Genomic DNA, 26,235 nt, shown 5'->3' on the forward strand with positions numbered 1-26,235 from the left:
ATGAACTTTTTAAGATAATGTTTTGTTCTTAAAAAGTAATGATTTGTACATACTACCTTAACATATACAAATCATTATTTTTTAAAAACAAGAAAGCTTTTGAGAAAGTTGAACTTCATATTAAAATGCACAATTGTTTCTTATAATTGAGTATATGAAAAATAAAAGTAGGAGTTTAAAATTTTGGAACTAAAGTGAAAATATATGCATAAAAATGTCTCACTTGAACAAATGAACTGAGCATAATATATAAAATAATAAATAAAGAATATTAAAAAAAAATTTTAAGAAACAAAAAACAATTAAAAATTTTTTTCCATATATATGATCATGGAATCTCTCTTTTTTTTCTTTGAGATGTGAAAAATCACCAACCTACGGAATGCGTTACAATCATTTTGTCAGTGAACAAATTTCAGGTACTAATTTGCTTTATTCATAATTGAATATGTATTCATAACTGAAAACTTTTTTCATGATGAGATTCAGTTCAAAATGATAAAACTCAAGCAATGAATTACAAATTTAGCTTATTTACAAATCAAAAAGCCATGAAAAATTTTTTGTAACCGGCTCTATAATAAATCTTCCAACAATTCCTAAGAGCAAGTTCTCAAATTATTTACAAGAGATGTTGGGAACGTCCTCTTTGAACATGAGACAGCCAGAAGTGATGTCTAACTCATACACACAATGCAAATGTCATCTCATATTTTTCCTCTGTTCCAAGTGAACATGCAACAGTATGCCTTTCAAATCTGAGCAAAGTCGAGCAAAGAGATTAGAGTTGGGTTTCACCGAATCATATCTAAAATCAGGGAGAGAAAAATATTTATATGAGAATCTTAAAAAAAAATATGCAACAAATTTTGCTAAAAGTAATCAAAGAACCATTTGATAATTCAAAATTCATGAGAGAAAAAGATATAGAATAATATTTAAAAAAAGTCCATTTGCATCATTTGCACTACAAATGTATTTCTTGACTGATGCATGCAACAAAAATAAAGAACAAGAAAGTTAGCAAGCGAAGGTTTCCAGGTGTACAGATTTTGTCTGAACAGTCTGGGTTTCAAATCCTTATCTCAGTGGTGTAGCTAGGGTGGGGTGGAGGGGGCAGTCTTCCCCGGGCGATACGTTTTAGGGGGCAGCAATTTCACACTTTTGATGTGGAAGAACTCAACGCATTTTCCCAAAAGAAAATCATGCTTTTGATTTATTATTGGAGGCAGAAAAAAAAGGTCTTTTGAATTGCAAGGTTTCGGTAAGACTATGATAATAAAATTACTCTGATGCAAAACAGGTGTTTTTCTTGTACACATTTCAGCATTATTGTTTGTTTTTTCTCTCCCTTCGTCTGAAGATACAGAATGAGGGAGGTGGTAGTGTTAAGTCAAGGGACCAAGTTTTTTTTTACTGTTAAGGTTAACTATAGCGGAGGAAACAATAAATTTCATAACCTTTCGTTATATGATGAAGTTACCACTTGATTTTAAGGAAGTTCCTTGGAAACCACCTTATTAAAAAAAAAAAAAAATATTTTTTTAAAAGGAAAGTGACAACAAGAGCAAGGGGAGAAAGGTGCAATCATGGGCAATTTCTTGCTCATTTTCAGGATAGCATTATCTATTTCAACAATTGCTTTGATCAGTGATCGGAAGTAGTGCGCTACAAGCAGCTACTGCAGTAGCTACTTTTTTTAGTAGTTTGTAGTGTAGCGCACTACTCTTTTGAAAAAAGTAGAGTAGCGAGTAGTTCGATAAAAAAAAGTAGTTTGTAGAGATTTCTAGAAACCACTTTTAAATAAAGCTTAAAAAAAAGAAAAAAGGTTCAAACGAGTCTGATTGGCTTAAATCTTAGGCAATTACTACATCAGCGGATGCAACGAGAAAAAAGACTCATAAATATATGAGCTAACAGACATATCATTTTAACGGCAAACGCTCTATTTGTTTGACGCTGTTAGTTTTTTTAGCATTGTACTTTTCATACTTTGCCAATATTTGCAATGAATAGAGTGTGGCTTAGAAAGAAAAAAATAAGCGATGACTGGCAATTTAGAAGCCCGTTTGAGTTTTCTGGCAGCCAAAAATGTCTTGTGGATGAACATTTTAGATTTCAAAGGGATAATTGTTCCAGTATTCACCAAATATGGAAGCTACTGTAAATGTTATTAAGTAGATGATATTGAACTGCCCTTTCCGGCTTGCAATAAGTATTGCTGTGTTATAGAAAATTACAAAACCAGAAATTTTTCCCTTTCATGCAAACTTTGCCCGTTAAGCTAAAAGCTTTCAGTATCAATGTTATCCACACATAATTTAAAATTGCACATTGAAGTAAGTTAAGCATTCTTAGTTATATTTTATATTTCAGATAGCTTATCCTCATATAAACAACTAGCAGTATCCGCACGGTGATGCACGTGCTAAGAAGAAATTCGTTGAGCAAAAGAAATACACGCCTCCCCCCCCCCCCGCTCCCTTCTGATGTGAGATGATCATTTTTCTTCAACTAAAATGCATACACACCTTTTTAAAAGACCTATTAATGGCTCTTTGGAATTTAAAACTATTCGCCAAAACACATAAAAATAATAACAGTAGCTTTAAAACTCAAAGTAATCCTTCAAGTACAAACTTAACGTGCCAAGCAACCACGCTACCGTAACCCTGCCCCTTAGCGAGTGAAGTGGTTTTTCTGCCTTCAATTTAAGGCCCTTTTGCGAAATGAACAATGTCATAATAAAAACGTCATAATGAACAATCACAATTGAATAATACGACAAATCAAATTATTTGCTTAGATAAGTAACTGTCTTCAACTATAAGAACAAAAACAAACGTTGAAGAAATAAGGAAAACAAAATCCAATAGAAAAATCCTACAAAATCAAATTATGTACCTAAACATCACAAAAATGCATTCAAAAATATATTCGCTGATCACAATAGCGTAGCATGGGCATGGTTCCTTGCAGCTATCGACACTGTCAGCGAGCGTCCTATGGAAGAGTTAACTTACCCCACCATCTGTTAGGAATTCATAGAACTAAACTTATCCTGCCATTACGAATTCATAGAACTAAACAATTAATTAAACATTTAATTTGCAATTAAATATTTTGATCAATCCGATTTAAAAAAAAAGCCTATAGCCTTCCTCAGTAAATGGACTATTCAACACAAAAAGACTTTTTCAATTTAAACCAGTAGTTCCTGAGATTAGCGCGTTCAAATAAACTCTTCAGCTTCAAATTATTAGTATAGATATAAATTTTCCTGTTTTCATAACATATTTTACTGCTGCTGCACTCTGATTAGTCGCAGCGTGATGTTATATAGCCTATACCCTTCGCCAATGAATGGGATATTTAACACAAAAAGAATTTTTCAATTAACCAGTTGTTCCTGAGATTAGCACTTTCAAACGAACAAACTCTTCAGCTTTATGTTATTAGTTAATCATAAATTATATTATTAGTTATTTAATAAAAAAAATAAAACAATGATGAATATAAACATATATATTTACAAATCATTTTTAGCATTGCTTAGGATTTTCTCTGAAAAGTACCCTCGAGATTTGCCTTGTGGCTGACTCGAACCTATGCCTACTGGATCGAGAAGGAAGAACCTTCATGTTGAGCCACCGTGGCCACGAATATTCTGCGTTCCATGCATTTTATATTATAATATAAAGTTTCCCGTTTTCATAACATTTTTTATTACTGCTCCACTCCTATTACTCATAGCGTGATGTTATATAGCCTATAAACTTCCTCAATAAATGAACTATTCAACACAAAAAGAATTTTTGAATTCGAATCAGTAGTTCCTGAGATTAGCACGTTCAAACAAACAAACTGTACTGCTTTATATTATTGGTATAGAATAGATAGCGGATGATCAACTAACCTGCGTGTTTCAACAATGAAACTCGCGCCACGGCATGATAATTTGATAATATGTTTTGATAATGTTTAACATGCAGGGAAAGGTTTTATTGTGACAAAGTTAAACTCGATCTGGTGCCAATCGTTTTACTGGCAAGACTGTGTCATTTCAGGGGAATGAACTACCTACGGTTCAAGGTTAATCCACTGGAGTTAGGGTTAAAATTTCAACCATTAAAAAAAAAAGGCAATTGCTTTGTTCAAATGTGTAGGAGTAGAAGCAATTTTCACCCATCATATCTTGAGGGGTGGCTTTCTACTTTATTAATATTAAACAATGGGATAGTTTTCATATTTCTTTATTTATTGCCTTTTCAGTGATCTAGTGTTGATATATTAACATAATAAAAGTCAATTATTTGCAAATTTTTGAGATTATTTGGTACAATTGAAAATTTTTTATTTCATTTTATCAGTTGCGTAAGAAAAAGAATGGTGTTCATAGGTTTGGTCTCCAGCTTGCCGCTCAAATTTGATTAATTAGTTCCTATAAAATTTATTCCTATAATGAAAATTAAAGTTTTTCTTTTCTGTTTAAAATATGTTTTTCATCATCTAATCAATTTTATCCATGTAAAACGGAAATTAAATTATGACTTTTAGCTGAGTTGCACTTCTTGAATTGAATATTCGCTGGCAAGAAAGGATTAAATATTTGAAGGTTTAAATTTTTTAAGCTTATCTTTTCTTGCAGAGGGGAATATTCATGAAAATTGTACAAAATCGTTTGAATGACAAGTTGGCTCAAAATAAACAAACAAGTAAAAAAAAAAAAAAGAAAAAAAAAAACTCATTTGAACATTACATGTTCAAATGAGCTGATTTTATTAATCTAAACCACTTTTCGAATTTTTTTGATCAATCCTGAAACAGTGTGTGTGTATGCTTATCATTTATTTCATTTTCAAAAAGTAGCTGCAGTTGTAGTTAACTACATTTGTAATAAAGCAGTTGTAGTTGTAGTTCGCTACAAAAAAAAAATGCGGTTTTTCCAACCACTGGCTTTGATTGGTCATTGATTACAAAATTTTCATTAAGACAGAAGGAATTTTATTTTCATTTTATAAAAGCACTTATTCACAACTCAAATAATTGCTTGTATTACTTTTTTATACCAACAAATTCTAATACAACGATACTCCAAGTAAACAATGAGTTTCACATTTAATCATTCACTTTAATAAAAGGTTTTCAATCAGTAAAATGATGTCTAGGCAAGGTCTTTCACATTTACATCAAAAGACGCATCTTTGATGCACAACTTTTTCTTCTCATCAATCACAGTATGGTTGTACAGTAATTTGATAGTAATGAAGTACCATATCTAAGGAAAGGGAGGGGGTAATCTTGCTTGGGGAGTAAGTTAAACCGTGCCCTTCCGGTAACGAAGATTAAAGATAGTCTAAAATGTGTAATTAGGACATCAACTTCGAACTTTAACATTCCCATCTCATCCAATGTCTCCAAAAACAGCTTAAAGTAGGGCTTTTGAAGCTTCAATTTCAGAAAAATTCTAAGGAAGGGACACCAAATGTCTACCAAATTATCTAACGTCATCACAGTTGGCTCCAAATTTCGTTTCTAGTATTTTCTGAGGGAAGCCCACAATGCTTTTTTTTTCTTAATGATAAAGAGCTTAAAATGAGCAACAGCTTCGAAAAAGATTTCAGGTGGGAAACCCCGCCAGGAGGCAGAAAGTATAGCTAAGCTACTGCCTTATCTTAGATTGATATCCGGATGTGGAAAATGTCCGCCTTTGAAGCTAAATTAAAGTTTTACTCAGCAGGGATATTTTGATTTGAGTGCTCCCGATGAGAGGCGGTGGACATGTGAAAACCTATGAAAATAGCCAGAATAACCTGCCTGTGTGATGACTGAGCAAACTTCCGGAAATTATTTTATACTTTAATTGTGAATTTTGACCATAAAACATACAAAGCGTTTAAAATTTGTACAAAATGAAAAGTCTTCCGTAAAATTGTTCAATTTAATTAAAATCCATTAAAAAGTTAGCCGCTCTGCATACATATAAATCTTAATAATTATTACATAAATAGGGCCATTCCACTGAAAATGGTCATTTTGTCCTGCATGTGACGCCTCATATCTTTCATTAAAAATAATACTTTAAAACATTAATGAACAATTTTTTTCTTCTTAAAAAATTACAAACTTATGTGTGATTTCTTAAGCAATAATTTTCGTCATTACCCTTTAAAATGATTACTTTTTAATGAAATATTCTTTGTAAGCATGAAATTCATACAATTTTCAGTCGAAGTACTGACAATATGAACTTTATCCTGAATACAGTATTCACCCCATGATGTGGGGTGAAAGATGGAGGTCCCAGGGGATTTACCTCTGGAAAAATTTGAAATTTATAGTCTTAAAAATGCATTTTAGCTTCATATTTTTCAGAAAGTCCCAATTCCACTTTCGGTGTCACCCCCAGACAGGTGACACCCGGGCCGGACCCCTCCCCCCCCCGTAATGACGCCACTGACTTAAGGTATGGAACTCTTTGATTTTCTCTAAACATTTCAATAGTGCTGCCTGCACCATAACTCTCTCCCCCTTCTCCTCGGCGTTGGCATAAGCCTATATTTTAGATTCTTGGAGCAATTTCGTAAAAAGATATAATGTATTTTAATTGTTTAAAACTCACCAGTAAATTCAAACTAGTCTGAGAAAAATAGATTCCCGGTTTTAAAAGACGTAATTTATCCGGCAGGCGTATGTATGAAACCCCCAAGTGACTAAACACCCGACAAGTCAATCACGTGTTTCGCCCATCGGCGGACGTGACGTCAGGTCTCATGAGTTGAGGATCTTTCTGCTGGTAGCAGTCAAGAATGCAAATTTAAGAAATAGCAGCAGTTAAAGGATTAACTGTGAGTTGCTTTCAGATGCAACACATGTAAATTTTGACGACGTCATGTCATTGCGTCGGGGTAACAGAGAAGGTTTAAATACTAAGTCAATCAATCAATCGATCTCTTATGATTTGCTTCCGTTCTGCAGACGGTGTGTTTTGATTTGAGCATGTGCGCTCAATAAGATTGATTTATCCACGCAGAGGACGTTTTCAGAAATGTTGTAACAAGATTCAATAGCCTGCTAACAGAGCAGGATGTTCTAAAACAGTGCCCTACAAGTAACGAAGGTGTTTTTTTTTTAAGAAATATAAATTTGAAGAGTTGATGTTTTTTAAGTATTAGGCCTAACAGGGCCGGAAGGTTCGTCTGGCATATACTCGATTACGGAGCCGGTCGGACTGGATTGAATCCACTATATGGTGAGGTAGCCTCTGCTAGTGGAAGGTTCCTGTTTTGCTTGAAGCTGGGCAAATAATTTCCTGTGCTGCTGTTTCTGTGGCAGGGGTGTGCCTGGAATTGATTGACCATGAATTTTGGTCTGCAGTCCACGTGTGGACACTTTCAACTCGTTTGAACATCCGACTGATTTATGTTGCCTTCGTTGTTTTGTGTGCCAAGTTTAAAGTATGGACTCCCAGTGGTATGATTATTTAAAATAGTTTTTCTGGACAGCTACCATCGATGTGGCATGGCGTAGGGTAAATGTTTAAAAATATTAGGAACGTTTTAGAACTGTTGATAATTTTTTAAGTAATTGAATCTTGTGATATTTCTCTGTGATATTTGTTTGTTGGGGGGGTTTTATTATATTTGTATTGTTAATAGGGGATATGCTTTTTATAAATGTTTGATTGTTTTTGCCTATTTACATTTTACACATGTTTTTGAATAAAATGTTATTTAAATTGAAATTCAGTTTCCATTGCTTCATTTCTCCCGAACTTACCATTCCACATCCGTTGGTCTTCCTTTAAAAGGCCAACAAGTACCCCTGCGCAGCTAAGGGTAAATTGCTCGAATCGCTGGTTTATCCAGATGACCCATAGGTTTTATTGCAGATCTTAAAATATCGATCTAGTTTCGAGTGTCCCTCCCCCCCCCCACCCAAGAACGATAGAGCACTCCTCCTTTCCCCAAATTTTACGAAGCCCCACCGCCCCCTTAAAAAGTTCCTCAATGACACTTTAATATTTTTTAAACACCTCTAAAAGTTTTGAAGGTTTAACCTGCACCCTGACCACGTCCACTCCCCCCCCTCTCTCCTTGTCATCCCAGTATTAGCTTTATTCAAATATTTAAATTATTTACTGGAAAATTTACTTTTCGAGATGGCCGATAGGTTTTGAAAAATGCTGATGGTTTAGTTATAGATGCCCCTCCCCCCGAGAAGGAGGGAGGCAAACCATCCACATCCCCAAATTTAAAAACCTCCCCACCCCTCAGAAATGCTATCCCCCAAAATGAGACTTTTATCTTTTTATAGCACCCTTTGTAAAAATTTGAATGGTATAAACAGAGCCTTACCACCCCCCCCTCCCCTGTCCTGCTTTAGTAAAATAATTAGAATTAAATTGCTGGAATATTTACTTACCGAGAGGGTAGACTGATTTTCTGTAATAACAGAAACAAATATGCTGATAAATCTATGGACGTTTCCTAAGAGTGATGATGCAAAGTACCCCCCCCCCCCCATTTTACTCGGCATCCCCCAGTAGTGTGCAGTAGTTTCCCAATTATGAGACAAAAATTATTTTGAAACAACTTCTATAAAAATTTCAATAGTGTAGTCTCCTCCATGAACCATCCCCCCCCCCCCAGGTCGGCACCCTTGCTTTAGCTATTAAGTATATTAGGAAAAAATACTGAAACCCAAATAATAAACCCTTTCAATAACAAAATGACCACAGGCTGTTCTATGCACAAACTTCATTTAGGAAAGCTCATCTTAAGGGAGATAACATCCCCTCTCACTATTTTAGAGCCCTCCTCTCCCCGAAAATGTTCCCTTTTAAATTGAGATTGAAATTCTTTTTAAATGCCTTCTTTTGAAATTTTCGCTAGTGTAGTCTCCATCATGAGCCCTTCCCCCCACTTCCTCTTCCCCCAACGGCACCCCTGCTTTAGCTAATATTATTTGAATAAATTATCGGAATATTTATTTACCAAGTAGAATGTAGTAACTTTAACATGAGGTACCCACCCCCAAAAGTCATGTTCTTCCCCCACCCTGAAATTTTACCAAAAACCCCCCAAAACACAACTCTCATAATGAGACAAAATCCTTTAAAAAACAACTTCTCTAAACTATTCTTTTGTTTTTAAATTGTAAAATAAATTCTAAATTTACTAACTTCTCTATTTTGTATCAAATTTGCAAATTCGGACTGCCTATTTTAGAAAATGGTATTTTAATTAGATGAAATAATTCAGAAGCAGGTTTGATAATTAAATAAGAGAAATGCAGTCCTTCAAAAATTTCTTTTGACAAATTTTACTACCCAGTTTCCTTTTTTCTTTCCAGGAACGTTGAATGGTCACGCCAATTGCTAATGAAATACCTGACGAAATCAAGTAAAATACGAAACCATTATCGCTAACAAGCTAGTGCTAAAATTTCAATAAATTACTTTAAAAAAAATTGCTTTAAAAGCTTATATTGTACTATAATCATTAAAGAGGCGTCATGTAATGTTTGTGTAGCTTCGAAAAATAAATAAACACCCCTGCCAGACATAGAACTTGTTCCAGAATCTATCTTTTACGATGAAATAAGTTCAATCCGAAAAACAAGGCTTTTAAGCAGCAAAATTAGCATGTATTCGCTGATTTAAAATCAGTCTGATTGAGAAACATAACGTGCTCCATGGGCGCAGTGCTATCTGGATTCTCCTCAGATCTGACCTCACTTTTTCTCCGTCGATCAGCACACTACTGTCTCTAGGCATTATATCCTCACAAAAATAGCATAATTTAGGTATTTTAATACAAATACAAATACAAATGTGACGACCAGCAACAGGCACTGGGCCCAGCTAGGCTGGTCCTAGTCAATTAATTAGTCCCCAATGAAGATCAATGGCCCTCTTAAAGCTATCCACTCCCTTGCTCATTACCGCCTCTTCCGGTAAGCTATTCCAAGTGCCCACGACCCTGCTAAAGTAGTAGTTTTTCCTGATTTCCAAGTTAGCCTGAGATTTAAATAGCTTAAAACAATGACCCCTTGTCCTGCTTTCCCCGCAAAAATTTAATCCGTTTACATCTTTCATTTTGATAAATTTAAATAACTGAATCATGTCCCCTCTGACTCTCCTTTGCTCCAGGCTATACATGTTAAGCCTATTAAGTCTGGTATCATAATCTAAATCTGAGAGTCCCCTTACTAATTTAGTTACCCTTCTTTGAACCCTTTCCAACACAAAAATATCTTTCTTCAGATAAGGCGACCAAAACTGAACAGCATACTCCAAATGAGGTCTTACTAAACTCCTATATAAAGGCAGAAGAACTTTCTTAGATTTGTTTGAAATAGACCTATTGATGAACCCAAGCATTTTGTTGGCTTTGTTACTAGCAATACTGCACTGTTGACTAAACTTGAAGTCCTGATTTATAAAGACACCCAGATCCATAACATTATCTGCCTGATTTATGACTGAACCCTGCAAACGATATCTCATACGCTTATTTCCAAGACCTAAGTGTAGCACTTGACATTTCCCTACATTAACTGCCATACCCCATTTATCTGCCCACTTAGTAATATGATCTAAATCCTCTTGCAGCTGTTTTACTTGTTCTTCATTTTCGACAATCCCCATAACTTTTACATCGTCAGCAAAACAATTCATGCTTCCAGAAATATTTTCATTGATGTCATTCATAAATATAATAAACAAAAGAGGCCCTAAAACTGATCCCTGAGGAACCCCACTTAAAACATCACTCCAATTAGAATGATTTCCTCTCACAACTGCTCTTTGCTTCCTACCAGTAAGCCAATTTCTAACCCAAAGTAAAGTTTTTCCTCCTATTCCAATGTCAGCTAACTTGCTGAGAAGAGCAACATGCGGTACCTTGTCAAAAGCTTTTTGAAAATCAATATAAACAACATCCACATATTTTTTGTTATCTAAAGCTGAGGTAACCTTGTCGTAGAAATGCAATAAATTAGTAGTACAGGATTTACCTTTCCTGAAACCATACTGCAAACTAGTCAACAGACTATTAGTCTCTAAGAACATCATGATCTTAATTTTGATCAAAGTTTCGAAAATCTTACAAATCACCGAAGTCAAACTTACAGGTCTATAATTCCCAGCAATACCTTTAGACCCCTTCTTGAAGAGTGGCGTTATGTTAGCCAGCTTCCAGTCCTCTGGCACCGTCCCCGAGTTATAAGAAGCATTGAAAATATTCAAAATAACATCCACTAATTCCTCTGCACATTCAACTAAAATTTTTGGATAAATATTATCTGGTCCCGGAGCTTTAGTTGCTTTAATCTTTTTCAAATGAAATAAAACCTCCTCCCTGGAAAATACAAAATCCTCAAGCTGTATAATAGCTTGTGTCTTGTTAGTGTCAACTGTTGAGATACAGTTATCGTTAAACACACTGGAAAAAAAGTTATTTAGAACATTTGCAATATCCCTATCGTTTTGGATTAAATTTCCATGCTCATCAACCAAAGGCCCAATTTGACTGTTTCGAGCTTTCCTGGAATTAGCGTAAGCAAAAAACCTCTTAGGGTTCCCATCAATGTCATCTGCCAGCCTTTGCTCCAATTCCCTTTTCTGAATCCGTACCAAATACTTAAAATTTCGCCTTGCCTTACCATACTGGAGCCTCTCCGCACTCTGACCAGTTTCTTTAAACTTACGAAAAGTGGCTTGCTTATAATTAAGAGCTTCTTTAGTCTCCCTGGAGAACCACATGGGCCAAATTTTGGTACTAACACCTTTTCTCCTAAATGGAACAAAGTCCCCAACGGTTTTAGCAAGTTTATCCTTAAATTCCGTCCACTGCTGATCTACGTCGCTATTTTCCAACCCTGACGAAAAAACCTCTTTCAAGCTCTGCCTAAGTGCAACAAAATCGGTGTTTCTGAAATTGGGCACAAACCTAAAATTATCATCTTTGCACACTTCAAATTTAACCCGGAACCTAATGCTGTTATGATCACTATCTCCAATATGCTCCCCTACACTCAATCCCTGAACAAAACTACCTATGTCACAAAAAACTAGATCCAAAAAGGCCTCCTCTCGAGTTCCCTGAGTTACAACTTGATCTAAGAAACAGTCACCAATTACTTTTAAAAATTCCTCTTCTTTGCCATTACCAGGATAAAAATTATTCCAATCAATACCCGGAAAATTGAAATCCCCCATTATGATAACGGATCCCTTACTAGACATGTCACTAATAATACGGTACATCTGTTCATCTTGTCCCTGGTTTGAATTAGGTGGCCTATAAATGTTTCCAAAGCGTAGCTTTATGCCCTTACTGCTCATCAACTCCAGCCAAACCATATCAATATCAGTAGGCTTATCATTTATGACCAATTCATTGCAAATAAAATTGTCTCTAACATAAAATAAAACCCCACCACCTCTTTTACCTACTCTATCCTGTCTGAATAAATTATACCCAGCAATATGTAATAACTCTGCATCAGATTCGGTAGCCCATGTCTCTGTAATTCCGATAACATCCAACTTCTCATCCATAACTATGCTTTTCAATTCATCCATCTTGTTCCTAATACTGCGAGCATTGGTATAGAAAACTTTAAGCATGCCTAAGTTGCTCTTATTTAACACCCTGAAATTTCCTAAATTACAATTGTTAACATTACTACTCTTGTTTGTCACTTTATTTCCATTTCTAGCAATACCCAAAAACATTACATTCTCTCGATACCTGGTGCTTGAACCATGCCCCCCATTCCAACTTAGTTTTTTGACTCCAAAGCCCTTAAAATCAATCCACTAACCATTTTGACCCCTGTAGAGCTCAGATGCAGGCCATCCCTAGCAATCCAATCCCGTTTACAGTGACTCCATACATCAATGAACCTGATACTGCGCTTTTCGCAAATTGACTTCAGTAGCAAGTTCATACACCTCGCACGTTGATTTAGCCAGCTCCTATGCACTCCATACCTGGGAAGCAAACCAACCACTTGGACATTCGTCGAAAAGCTGGTTGCTTTATCCAACAGGGATTCCCATTCCCTAGAAAACTCCTCATTTTTACTGTGGCCTACATCATTTGTTCCCACCCACAAAGTAACCATGTCCTCCTTATTCAATACTCCCTTCTTTTCAGCAACCATATTAACGTCTTTTACCCGAGCCCCTGGTAAACAACACCTAGCCACCTTACGCTTTACTCTCCCAACTGTGTTACCCACCTCCCTTACCATAGAGTCCCCCAAAATTACACCCTTAGTTTCCCAATCTAACTCCTCATTTGAAACTTCCCCCTGAATCTCTGGAACATTTATACCCTCTACAACTGGCTTACACCCTAATGCTAACTGGGCTTCCAAAACTAGCATCTTAAGTCTTAAGTCTGAGAGTTCAGCACATTTAGTGCAAATATAATCCTCTTCAAAAACAGACTCATTTTCCCCCTTATACAGGCAGAACATATGACATAAATCACAAGAGATCCACCTGTCCCCCTTCCCACTCTTTACCTCTTTCATAATGCATAAAACACCCATTTCTACTCAGTGAATATGTTCCAAAAGGCAAAACAGTAAGATAAAAATGCAAAAAAACACAGAATAAATACTAAAAACAGCAGTAAATAAACAGAGTTGCTACACCCAATAAAGCACACAAGATCAAAAACCAGGAGATCACCACATGTTAGGCTTAGCTCCAAAAAATGCAAAAACACTTCAAGAATACAATAACAGCAAAAATGAGCCCCCAAAACACAATAAAACTAAATTACATGATAAAGTGAAGTAAAAAAACCTAAAACTAGACAGTAATAATGAAAAATTATAGTAAAAAAACACTTATCAAATTAGCAGCAAAAAACACTCCCTGCATCACAGGCGCCCTCTAGCGGCCGAATCCAATTTGTTTTGAACAAAACAAATTTAAGCTTGCATTTCTGTGGTCATGATTAGTGTGTTTTTCATTTTGATATGAGAGAATAGGAACAAATAAAAAGAATCTCTTGGAAGAAGAATGATGTATCAAAACATTTCAATTATTGGCATATCTTTTGAAGATAATATTACCTTTTGTCGGACTTTGTGTCATAAAAATAAATTTTCTTTCCAGTTGGAGTACTCCACATCTGAAATCCATCCTTATATTCTGCTAATATTTTTCCATCTACAACCTGTTTAACAAGAGAACACCTATGTTATTAAGCTCACTGAAACACATTTCAAAAATTAATTTTTTGAAAATAACACAGGCATGGGGGACAGTGAAATAAAACCTGATTTATATACTTTCGGGAGCTGAACTCAAAAAAAAAAAAAAATGTGGATAAAATTCTAACATACGCAGGCTGTTAAAAAAATATCTGACCTTACTTTTTTGCAGGAAAATCTGATGGATATGAATCAAGCGAGCTTGCTTGAGTAGACTTTGAACCTTTCTATGCATACATAAACTATGCATACATAAACCGTCTGTCAATAGCGTTAGTCTTTGGCAAACAGTTTGATTCATTTTTTTAACAGGCATTAAAAATTTTTGTAAATCAAATAAGATTGCGAAGCAATCTTCAGGGGCTAGTGAGCAGCAGTGAGCAAGGGGAGGAGCCCCCTAGTATTGCAAAATTTTCTATATTCATAGTAATAAAGATCTTCATTTTTCTTTCTGAGTAACTAACATACAGTAACAGTTTCATATAGAGTGGGGGAAATGTTGACAGCAAAACATTTTTTAATATCCCTGTGTTCAATAAATCTTATTTAGTGCTAATTTCCCATTCACTAAACTTCAATATTACAAAATAGGGTTCTATGAAAGAGGTCATGTCAAAACTCTACAGAAAACATTTTAACAGATTTGTGATAATTAAATTACTTTCATTGTATTACCTTTGGTAGATTTGTCAAGTTTGTCAGTATCTTATCTATACTTCTTTTCTGGAATACAGGTCGCTTGTTGCTGACATGTTTTTGATCACAGTTGTTTTCAATATTTTTCATTTCAGAGCGACAGGAAGTATTGCTCCTTGAATTTTCATCAGGACTGTAAACAGAGTGAGAATAAGATTGTGTCTGAAATACAAAAAAGAGTGAAATTAATTTATTAAATTTTGTTTCAAAATTATAAACTCACTGAAAGGCAAGCTAAAAAAAAGCAGGTGTTTTTACTTTCTTCTATATCTAATATATAGAAGAAAGTATTGGATTCGTGCAAATTTTCGAATTTCGAATTTTGACGGATTCGAACGTTTTGAGGTGTGCTGAGTCCATTTCGATCATTTTTGGAAAATGTCTGTCTGTCTGTATGTGTGTGTGTATGTGTGTCACGTCTGTGTGTGACCAGTTTTTTGTGGCCGCTCTACAACAAAAACTACCGCATGAAATCGAACGAAATTTGGTACACATATGTGCCCCTATGTGAACGTGTGCCCATTAGTTTTTGGCGCGAATTCCTCCAAGGGGGGTGGAGCAATGGGACGTTTTTCGAGTTACGCGTGCTTGCTATTCCTCAGGAAGTAACTGGCGGAATCAAACAAAATTTGATCCATATGTTGGTATTAACAGGAACAGGTGCTGATTCAATTTTGGTGTCAATAACTCAAACGGGAGTTGAGCTATAGAACGTTTTTTGTCGTCAATTGTGACTGCTGTATCTCAAGAAATAATGAACGGAATGAAAGAAAAATTTATCGGCAAGTAGCCCTTAGTGGGTATAAGAACTGATTTTATTTTTGTGTCAACAGCTAAAAAGGGGGTAGCGCAATCACCCGTTCTTTTTTTCCATTTTGAGTGCCCTATCTCAAGAAGTAATGCTACGTTCTGGTTGAAATTTGGAATATATGTGAATCCATATGTAAACAGGCTTTGGTTCTATTTTGACGCCGATCGCTCCAAGAGGTGTTGATTTTTTTTTTTTTTTCGAATAAAAATATTTTTATTAATGCAACAATAAGAAAGATAAATCGTAATAGATTGTCGTCTGCGTATTTCTCGTGATTTTAATTGTATGGAAATGATAGGAAATATTATCGCAATGATTTAAAATTTTTAACTGTTGCCATCTTATGTTTGTTAACAAATAAAATATTTGTAATTCATTCAAGCAAGGCTTTTAAAATAACTTTCAATTTTCGCTCTTTGCTTTGCTTTCGCAATAATTCAGACATTGGGATAGTCGTCAAGTTTTTGCATGTGTCATTTTGTTTTTGTTGGGAATATTGCTTCCTCGTCAAGCATGGGGAGGGATCAGAAAAAAAAAGAAAAATATAGAAGAAAGTTTCGTGATGGCCACAACATACTAGTTTTTTCTGGTAAATAACATCGCTTTGTAATTTGAAAAAAATTAGAAATATAAGCTCAAATGATAGCACATACATTGAAAAAAGCTCGTTTTTCCGCAAATTTACAGTAAAAGTTGCACACACACACAGCCTACTCACGTTGCCCAAAAATCTGGCTCATTGGAGGTATTTCAAACTAAGGTAAGAACGTTTTCTATACTAGTGGGAACAAGCAGAGATAAAAGGTAGAATTTTTAACCTATCCTTTATCAGGTGGAAAGACAGTTAGCTTAGAGGTGGTTTTATACAACTGCATGTTGAAATGTAAATTAGTCTTATCAGAACTCATTACTCCCTAAATCAAGCAGGATGATGGAATTTTCTTTGTAAACACATTACACACATAACTATTTCTTCAATGCAAGGAAAAGGAGCTTTGCCAGAAAAAAAACCTTTCTTTTTGCAGAGAAGCAAGTTTCTCTGTAACTGTAAAACACCTGTATACGATTAATTGAAATGAGAACCAAATGTCAGATTTTGTACAGAAATTGGAAAAAAAAAAGGAAATACGGTAATTCCACGTCAAATCAAATAAGAAAAAAATTAATTTTTTACCTCACCATTTCCGATTTTAACAAAAGTTGGTGTGAGGGACATATATGACAAGATAAGTTATCATGCCAATTTTTAGAATTCTACTTTAAAAATTTTACAAAACACAGGGCTGTTAAAAAACTGAAAAAGTACAAAAAAAAACGAAAAGTTGTGACGATCAAATTACTGTAACTTCTCCCCTAATTATAGTAGAATAAAAATTCAAAAAACATTGTAAAGCTAAAGAACAGAGCTTTCTATTGATATAAAGCATGACTTTCTTACAACAGGTTTAAGTTTCTGTTCACCGTAACTTTTGACCTTGAATATCTCAAAACATGCCCCCTTAGAACTTCTTCAAAAAAATATATTTTATAGCCCCAACACTGTTCTTCCGTTACACCAAAACTTAGGCTGGGATCGCAATGGCAAGGGACTGCAAAAAAATCAGAAATGTTTACGTATTTTGTTTCATGTTTTACATTAATTCTGTCCTAATAGTATTGTTTTAATTTATTGTTTTAATGATATTAATAATATGTATATTTTTAAAGAAATTCTAAGGTGACGTGTTTTCAGACATTCAAGGTCAAAATTCACGGTGAATTGAACCATGGTGAACACTTGAAAACGTTCACACCATTGACGTACGGTGAACCTTGAAACTTAAACCTGTCGTGAGAAAGCCATGTTTTATACCAATAGAAAGCTCTATTCTTTAACTTTACAATGATTTTTAAGTTTTTATTCTACTGTAATTAGGATAGCAGTTACAGTCATTTGCATGTCACAATTTTCTGTTTATTTTGCACTTCTAAGGTTTTTAATAGTTCTGTATTTCGTAACACTTTTGAATTAGAATTCTGAAAATTGGCTGAATTATTTATCTTGTCGTATGTGTCCTTCACACTAAATTTCAATAAAATCAGAAATGGTGAGGAGGTCAAGGTGAGTGATCTAACATATGGAATTCCACAATGAAAAACATGTGAACATTCTTGATTTTTTTTCAGTACCCTGCCATTGTGATCATAGGTGGATTTAGGATTAAATTCTTGGGGGGGGGGGGGGGGCGCAGGATTTTTTTTTTGAGTAACATTTTTATAGCCCCCACCCCCATGTTTTTGTCTGTTTTCTGTGATGCATGTCCATGATTTACTTTTTTGTGTGTTGGTTTCATTAATATGTGTTTTCATGCTGTCCTTTTTGAATGACCTTAAGAGAGGGGGATGGTATTAAGAGAGTGATGCAGGGCTCCCCTTTAAGTGGGAAATAGAATATCTCCAACTTTAAGGGTCCCAGGGGGTTCTCCCCCGGAGGAAATTTTGTAAAATGGATATAAAATTCTGCATTTTGAAGCCTTATAAAAGTTAATGGGACAGACATAGAAATTGATAACTAGATTATACAGTTGTACAGTATTGTTCAAACCTTGTAAGAAACAGTCATTTTAAGTTTGAAAGAAAAAATAAACTATAGATTTCTCATTACAACAAATTTTTTTTTAATTATAAGTAGTGCAGAAAACGAAAAGAAATAGAGATAGTGTACCTTTTTTTTTTTTTCGGGCAAAACAGATTAACAATATGCAGTAGAAGTAAGATAAATGCAATCAATACAAAAGAATTTCAAAAATACTGCATTTGGTATTGAATATATAGCAAGATATGAAACATGTGAGTCACAAAAATTTATTTCGAATAATATGTTACAAACGTGAGAACCATGATTTTTAGATTATTAATGCAGGATGTGGCAAGAAGCTGAATTTGACAAATTTTGGCATTCCTCGCCCACTCCACCATTTGTTAGAAATTATAAAATTTAAGGTTTGTAGCCACATGTTTCCAAATATTCAAAGTGTTCTAGCACTTGAAAATAAAATTACTTTTTTTCAACCAATTTCCATTTTTTAAGGAACGAATCATGCAATTTTTTTTGGGAGTTAGGGACCCACTTGAAGGCATGGGCCCTAAGCATTAGCTTGTTTATCTTATAGTCAAATTCAACCTATTTTTGCTTGATTTTTTTGTAATTTTTACAAAAATTCAGCAGTTTTTACGATTAAAGGATTTTTACGATTTTACCAATCTTTGTTAGGTTTTTATAGATTTTTATAAAATTTTAGCAAATTTTTCTAAAACTTTTGATGACTCGATTATTTAGATTTCAATAATAACAAGGACTGACTCACTTAGATAGATGATTATGGCTTACCTTACTTTTTAAACAGTATTTATAAAGTAAGTAAAATTGTACTTTCCCTCTAAGTAAAAAGATTTAATTATTTAGAATACTCAGATAACTAAAATTTATTTTTGCGATAGAATTTAATTCCTCTCTCTCTCTCAAAAAGGGGGGGGGGGACTATTTTTTAGAATCTCTGAAAAAGCCAATTAATCTACTAAGAACATAAATATTATGCACAAATATACTTTAAATGTGGACACAAATCATAACGAGTAGATCCTTCTGTTAGAGCGAATAGGGGGGGGGGATTCCTCCCTTTGTTTTAGGTTCTAATTTGTTAAAATAATCGTCAATTATTATGTGTTGCAGCTTAATGTATAGCTTGTTTAGCCTATATTTTCATACACTTGCCCAAATGGTTTTCAGTCCAAAATAGTGAATTTAGACACATTTGCAGCACCCCAGTTACAGCTGAACTATTTGTGTTTAATGTTCGTTTTTTTTCCTTTTCTTTTCTCCCATCAGAAAAGGACATTCGCTATTCTCTTTATTTTCCCTGAACTATTCAAAAAAGAAAAAAGTCATGATTTTTTTGTTTTAAGATTTTGGAAGATGTGTTGTTACAATATAAAGTTATCTCAAAACTGGGGGGTATTGCCCCCTATAAATCCACCCATGCTCTTCTGAACTATTCGAAAAAGAAAAAATAATGATTTTTTTTGGAAGATGTGTTGTTACTGCATATAGTTCTCAAAAAACTGGGGGGCATTGCCCCCCTCTGCCCCCCCCCCCCATAAATCCGCCCATGATTGTGATCCCAGTCTAAGTTTTGGTATAGTGAAAGAATAATGTTAGAGCTATAAAATATTTTTTTTGAAGAAATTCTAAGGGGGCATATTTTGAGATATTCATAGGTCAAAAGTCACAGTGACCTTGAAACTTAAACCTGTCGTAAGAAAGTCATGTTATCTTATATCATTATATCAATCTATTATATCTATTATATCAATAGAAAGCTTTATTCTTTAGCTTTACAATGTCTTTTGAATTTTTATTCTACTATAATTAGGAGACAAGTTACAGTCTGAATGTCACAACTTTTCGTTTTTTTCATATTTTTTTCAGTTTTTTAACAGCCCTGTATTTTGTAAAATTTTTAAAGTAGAATTCTAAAAATTGGCATAATAACTTATCTTGTCATATGTGTCCCTCTCACCAATTTTCGTTAAAATCAGAGATGGTGGGGTCAAGAAGGTGATTGATCCGACATGGAATTGGCCAATAAAAAGATCTTTAAGTGCAAGATAGATCAAACCTTTTAAATTTGTGAACCAGAAGTGTAACAATGGCACAGTATTTCAAGGGATTTATCAATGATTGTTGCACATTTGTATCTGCACCTGTGTTTTTGTTTTTCAATGAGGCACTCGATGATCAAAAAGAGCCAAGAAGTTTTATCTCACGTCTTCATTAATATTTTTATATTCATATATATTTTTATATTAATATTTTAATATTTTTATATTTTATTAAGTTTAAATCATTTTGAGGTGTGGAAGCTGTCATCCAAGCTTTTGAATATACATGTGTAGTAAATGAATCCAGGGCTCCCAACACATTTTAGCCATAGAAAAGGGTAAAAGAGGACCACTCTGAATCAAAAAGGGGACCAAAGAGGACCAGTTAGGATTAAAAAGAGGACCTTGGGAGGACCATTCATAGTTAAACCCAGGGTAGCACTAAAAGGCAAATTAGCTGCCTGGCAATAAATACGTGAAGATAATTCGTTAATTAACCAAAATAATGATTTTTAATGATAAATCCTTATCATCTTTTGTACATCTGAACTTCTTATCCATTGAATTATATTATTCACACAAACATTTGGATGAGGGGGGGGGGGGGGAGTGACAAGCAAGCATGTGACTGACCATCTTACAGAGTAACTTTAATTGTAAAATAAATTTTCTACTACTTAACAGGTAAAAACTGGCTAGTTAAAAATAATCACCCAAGTGACCGATCAATCAGTGCATACCTAATAAAGACCTTTTAGATACAGTTATTACAGTAAACACCTTAGTACATAGTAGTTTACAAAAATTTTCACGTAACAAGTTTAAAGAGAATTCATTCTGATATAAGGTACTGCAAGACAAGATATAGTTTGGAGGCCAGGAGGTTCCCCTCCCCCTCCACAGCCCTTGGTTTTTTACACATATTTCCAGCTAAAATATGGTAAGTTTATATACATATGAGAGTTTATGACCCAACACCAAAGCAGGAGGTAATTTCTGGCTACGCTACTAACTGACTAAGTTCAAAAATATTAGAGGTTTGCAAATCATTTCTTCATATGTATATATTATTTGTTCAGGCACCAAAAAAATATTGTAACTGTCTTCAAGTACATATAAAAATTAGTGAGAAAGAAATTTTTTTTATTAAAGTTATCATACCCAAAAATATACAAATGCTGCTTAAGCGATAAATACGCTGAATATAAATTTGAGCCTGCGTTTACTGGATAACTTAATGTAATAAATAAATGTGTAAGTTTAGATTCATAGAGCTATATTTTCAAATTGAAAATACTCATTATGAGTACTTAAAAAAATAAGGATACAAAGTTTTTAGTTTTTAAAAATAAAATTAAATAAAAAAATTTGAGGTAGCACATGTCAAAACAGCTTCCAATTTTAAAAAATATTAAAATAATTACAAGATGCAAAAGGATTGAAATCTTGCACAAGAGAATCAAATTTTCGCGAAGTAGAACACGTAGTAGTTCACTGTTGGCATAGTTTCCAAAAAAAAAAAAAAATTCTCTAAAACTAAACATGACTAAAATTGAACATAAAATATGCTAGTCTAAGATAGCATAAATGAAAATAACATTCGATTGCGCAAAATATCAAAATATGTACAAGATGTAAACAGATTGAAATCTCAAAGACAAGAAGCAATTCCTCGCGAAGTTCGAGTAAGTTCAATGCTGCTATGGTCCAAAAATAAGAAAGTTTATTATCTATTAAAATTAAACAAAAAATAAGCTATTCTATGATGGCGTATGTCAAAATAACTTTCGATTGCCAAAAATATCATAACATTAACAAGATGCAAAAAGATCGCGAAGTGCGAGTAAGTTCAATGTTGCCATGGTTTCGAAAAAAAAAAAAAAGTAGTTTACCTATTAAAATCAAACAAAAAATAAGCTAATCTATGGTGGCGTATGCCAAAATAACTTTCGATTTCCAAAAATATCAAAATATTAACAAGATGCAAAAAGATTGAAATCTCGAACACGACAAGCAATTTTCCGCTAAGTGCGAGAAAGTTCAATGTTGCTATGGTACCAAAAATATAAAAATTAATTGTCGATTAAAATTAACCAAAAAATAAGCTAATCTAAGGAGGTGTTATGTCAAAATAACTTCCGATTGCCAAAAAATATCATAACATTAACAAGATGCAAAAGCGAGTAAGTTCAATGTTGCCATGATTTCGAAAAAAAAGTAGTCTCTTATCTATTAAAATTAAACAAAAAAATAAGCTAATCTATGGTGGAGTGTCAAAATAACTTCCGATTGCGAAAAATATCAAAATATTTACAAGATGCAAAGAGATTGAAATCTCAAAACCCAGCAAGCAATTTCCGGCGAAGTCCAAAAAAGTTTGATGTTATCATGGTTCCGAAAAAAAAGTTTATTATTTATTGTAATTAAACATACAATAAGCTAATCTAAGTTAATGAATGTTAAAGTAACTTCTGATTGTCAAAAACATCAAAATATTAACAAGATGCAAAAAGATTGAACTCGCAAACACAGGAAGTAATTTTTCGCGATGCTACATAAGAAAATTCCACTGATGAAACATTCTTGATTTTTTTCAAGTGCGTACGAACCCGTGAAAAATATCGGTAGCAAAATGCTTTGATTTAACGTCATAACTCTTCCCCGAAACTTCTCCATTTGCTAGATTTCCATATTACAGCGGTGGAAGGAGGAGTAATGACGTCAATCTGAAGCGAAATACTACTAGAAAGTCAAGTTCAATAGAAAAACGGCGCCGCGGCAGCGTGTTCGGGCTTAACATAAGTCAGCACACAGTATCTTTTAATGTAATGAAAATTTTTTAAATCTGATTTTTTAGTAAAAACAATACCATAGCTGCCAACCTCAAGATACAAAAAATAGGAGCACTTAAGGGAAAAAATAGGAGCACTGAGGGTTAAAATAGGAGCATGAAATCGTGGCCTGCTCTAAACCTTCCTTCTGTACCATAAGTTTCCATAAATTCTAAGCACTTTTTAAATGCTTTTCTGAATTTTCATGTTTGATTTTCAACAAAACTACAACCAAGTTTAAAACAAAATTATTTTACATTAAAAAAGCAACATTACATAGATACATATTGATAAGTTAAAAAAAAAAACATGATTACTGTTTGATTTAATAAAACTGCAATCTTTTTAAAAAAATATGCTTGTATACATATCCTACATACATAAGAACATATTGAAGATCAAAAAACACAATTATTTCTTATACTTGGAAGTAAAGCAACTTCATAGTAAAAGTCAAGACTCTGAAATTTTGAAAGTGGCCAATAGACTCCAAAAACTTAGTGGCCACCAATGTCGCCAAGTTTTGAAATATAAACTGGAGTGGGGGAGGCAGTTTTTACATTTTCCCTAAAAAAATAATAGATGAATAGGATTTAAAGAGAGATATTCAATGCTTCTTTTGCATATGGAAAATTTAAGTTAAAATAGGCTTCTGATTTATTTAAAAAAATAATAATAATAAAAAATTTAAAAATAAATAAATGAGAAGTCAGCAGGAACCTTCAATTTAGATGAAATAGTTTCAGTTTATAGCAAAGCCTACAAGGCAATGAGGATCAAATAGATAAAATTTCCCCTTCAAGAAAATTATTTTAAAAAAACATAACTTTTTGCCTTTTGTTATTTTTAATAGTTTGCATTGAGACAAACAACTAATTCTGTTTTCGCGAACTTAGGCTATTAATAGTCTTGTCTACTTCATGTTGCAAATGACCAAACATGGCAACAACGCGAAAAATTCAAGATTTTTGAGTTAGTTGCATTAAAAGTAATTATAAATAATTAATGGCGACTAAGTCAAAAATTCAGATATAAAATTTTGAATTTATTGCATGAAAATAATTTAAAAATAAAAAATCCCCATGAAACTACAATTTAATTGCGAATTTTTGGCACATTCGTATCCAAAGCAATAAGGATAAAATGAAATTTTAAATGGTATAACTGTTTTCATATTTCTCAATAAAATTATTTAAAATAACGAAAAAAAAAAAAAACATTTTGCAGCACATTTTGCTTTTTTTATTAGTTTGCAGTTAAAAGAAACACCCAATTCTACTTTGTCTTTGAAAACGAAGGCGCTTAAGCATTGTCTACTAACTTCCATCTTGTGAATGACCAAACATGGCGGCTACGTTTTACACGTAGCTGAAATGCTCGATGAAAAAACGACGATCTCCAATCGACGCCCCCCCTCAGTGTTTATCCTGACACTAAGCTTCCAAAGCATCAAATTGTCTTCTCTTTTGTTGAGTTTGTGCACAATTCCTGCCTTCGAGGATAGGGAAATTTCTTCTTTTTCCTCAAAAATCGAAAAGTGTACAAGCAAAGTAAAAAAAAACGGAGTTTTTTGGAAAAAATCGGATTTTCGGAGTACGCAATAAAAATTGGAGAAACTCCGGGAAAAACGGAGCACTTGGCAGCTATGCAATACAAAAGCGGACTAAACGGACCAAAATGTTAAAAAGCGGTCTAAAGCGGACTTTACCCTAAAAAACGGACTTTGGCGGGAAAAGCGGACCATTTGGGAGCCCTGTGTATCATATCTTTTGCAATTAAACTTCTTATGCAGAAGTGATGGTGAACTAGTAGATTAAAGTTAAACATATGTATTTTAAAACTACACAATTTTTAACATCCACTGATTACGTGACATAGCTCCAGGTGCAGTAAATCTGATTCCTCAAGACGGGATTTTATGGCAAAATCTTAAAATTGGTTCAAGAACTTTTCCATAATCATTTGTTGAGTGGGAGTCATATTGCAATTTTTCAGCAAATTTATTCCACTGTCATCAGTCACTTTTCCTTATTATTGAGTCTTCTAATGCCCTTATCCTTATCAATGAACTCCTAGTAGACCTTTAATTGTTTAAAAAGATGTACAAGTTTTTTTTTTTTAAGGTGCGATCGATCGTGAAAACCAGAAAGTCAAGCCGATGACGCTGTGCACAGATTTGTTGTGCAGTCTCTCAAGAGTGTGCAGTACATCTGGCCATACATCTGGTCACTGTGGTTATTTCGGACCATGCAGTGAACGAGGAAACATGCCTCAAACAATTGCGTCTCCCGCTAAGTGTGAAGTGCGAGCTGTAATTCAATTTCTGAATGCTGAAGGATTCAATGCAGCCGAAATTCATCGACGAATGAGTAATGTCAACGGTTCAGCAAAGTGCGTCAATGGTGCAGAAACTTTGAAGCAGGATGTACAGACGTTCATGATGAAGGTGGCCAGGGAAGGTAGCGTGCATCAACTGATGATCTGGTTCAGAGGGTGGATCAGGCGATTCGAGTAAATCGTTGGTTCACAAATTCTGGGTTAAGTGAGTCCTTTCCAGAAATTTCACTGTCAGCTCTCTACACCATCGTGAATGAGACACTCGAGTACCACAAAATCTGTACGAGATGAGTTCCTAAGCTGCTGTCGGATGATCACAAAAAACAGCAAATGGGTGCTATCTTAACATTTCTAAAGCACTACCATGAAGAAGGAGCTGATTTCCTGAACGAAATTGTGACGGAATGAGACATGGTTCTGGTATGAAACTCCAGAAACAAAAGAGCAATCCAAATAGTGGGTGCACTTGGGTTCACGGAGACCTAAGAAGTGCAAGCAAACCATATCCAACAAAAAGTGTATGGTAACTGTGTTCTGGGGCTGTAAAGGTGTACTCTTGGTGGAATTCATGGAACAAAGCAAGACCGTCACTGCAGCCTCGTACAATGTGACTCTCAATCGTCTACGTCGGGCACTTCAGAACAAACGTAGAGGAATGTTGTCATAAAGCATTGTCCCTCT

The 26,235-nt window shown here is 34.2% G+C and overlaps 1 protein-coding gene across 1 annotated transcript in view; it reads right to left on the bottom strand.

The window, feature by feature from the left end:
• Window positions 1-484: 484 nt before the first annotated feature.
• The window catches only part of LOC129234503 (serine/threonine-protein kinase PLK4-like), a 195,150-nt gene continuing 169,399 nt past the window's right edge, over window positions 485-26,235 (bottom strand). The window contains exons 16-18 of the mRNA XM_054868508.1: window positions 14,914-15,096; window positions 14,098-14,201; window positions 485-808 (exon numbers count right to left, since the gene is read on the bottom strand). Of these exons, the coding sequence (XP_054724483.1) occupies window positions 703-808; window positions 14,098-14,201; window positions 14,914-15,096 (393 nt within the window). The 3' untranslated portion in view covers window positions 485-702. The remainder of the gene's footprint in view (window positions 809-14,097; window positions 14,202-14,913; window positions 15,097-26,235) is intronic.

Source organism: Uloborus diversus, chromosome 1 (assembly GCF_026930045.1).
Source record: "Uloborus diversus isolate 005 chromosome 1, Udiv.v.3.1, whole genome shotgun sequence".
Lineage (NCBI taxonomy): Eukaryota > Metazoa > Arthropoda > Arachnida > Araneae > Uloboridae > Uloborus > Uloborus diversus.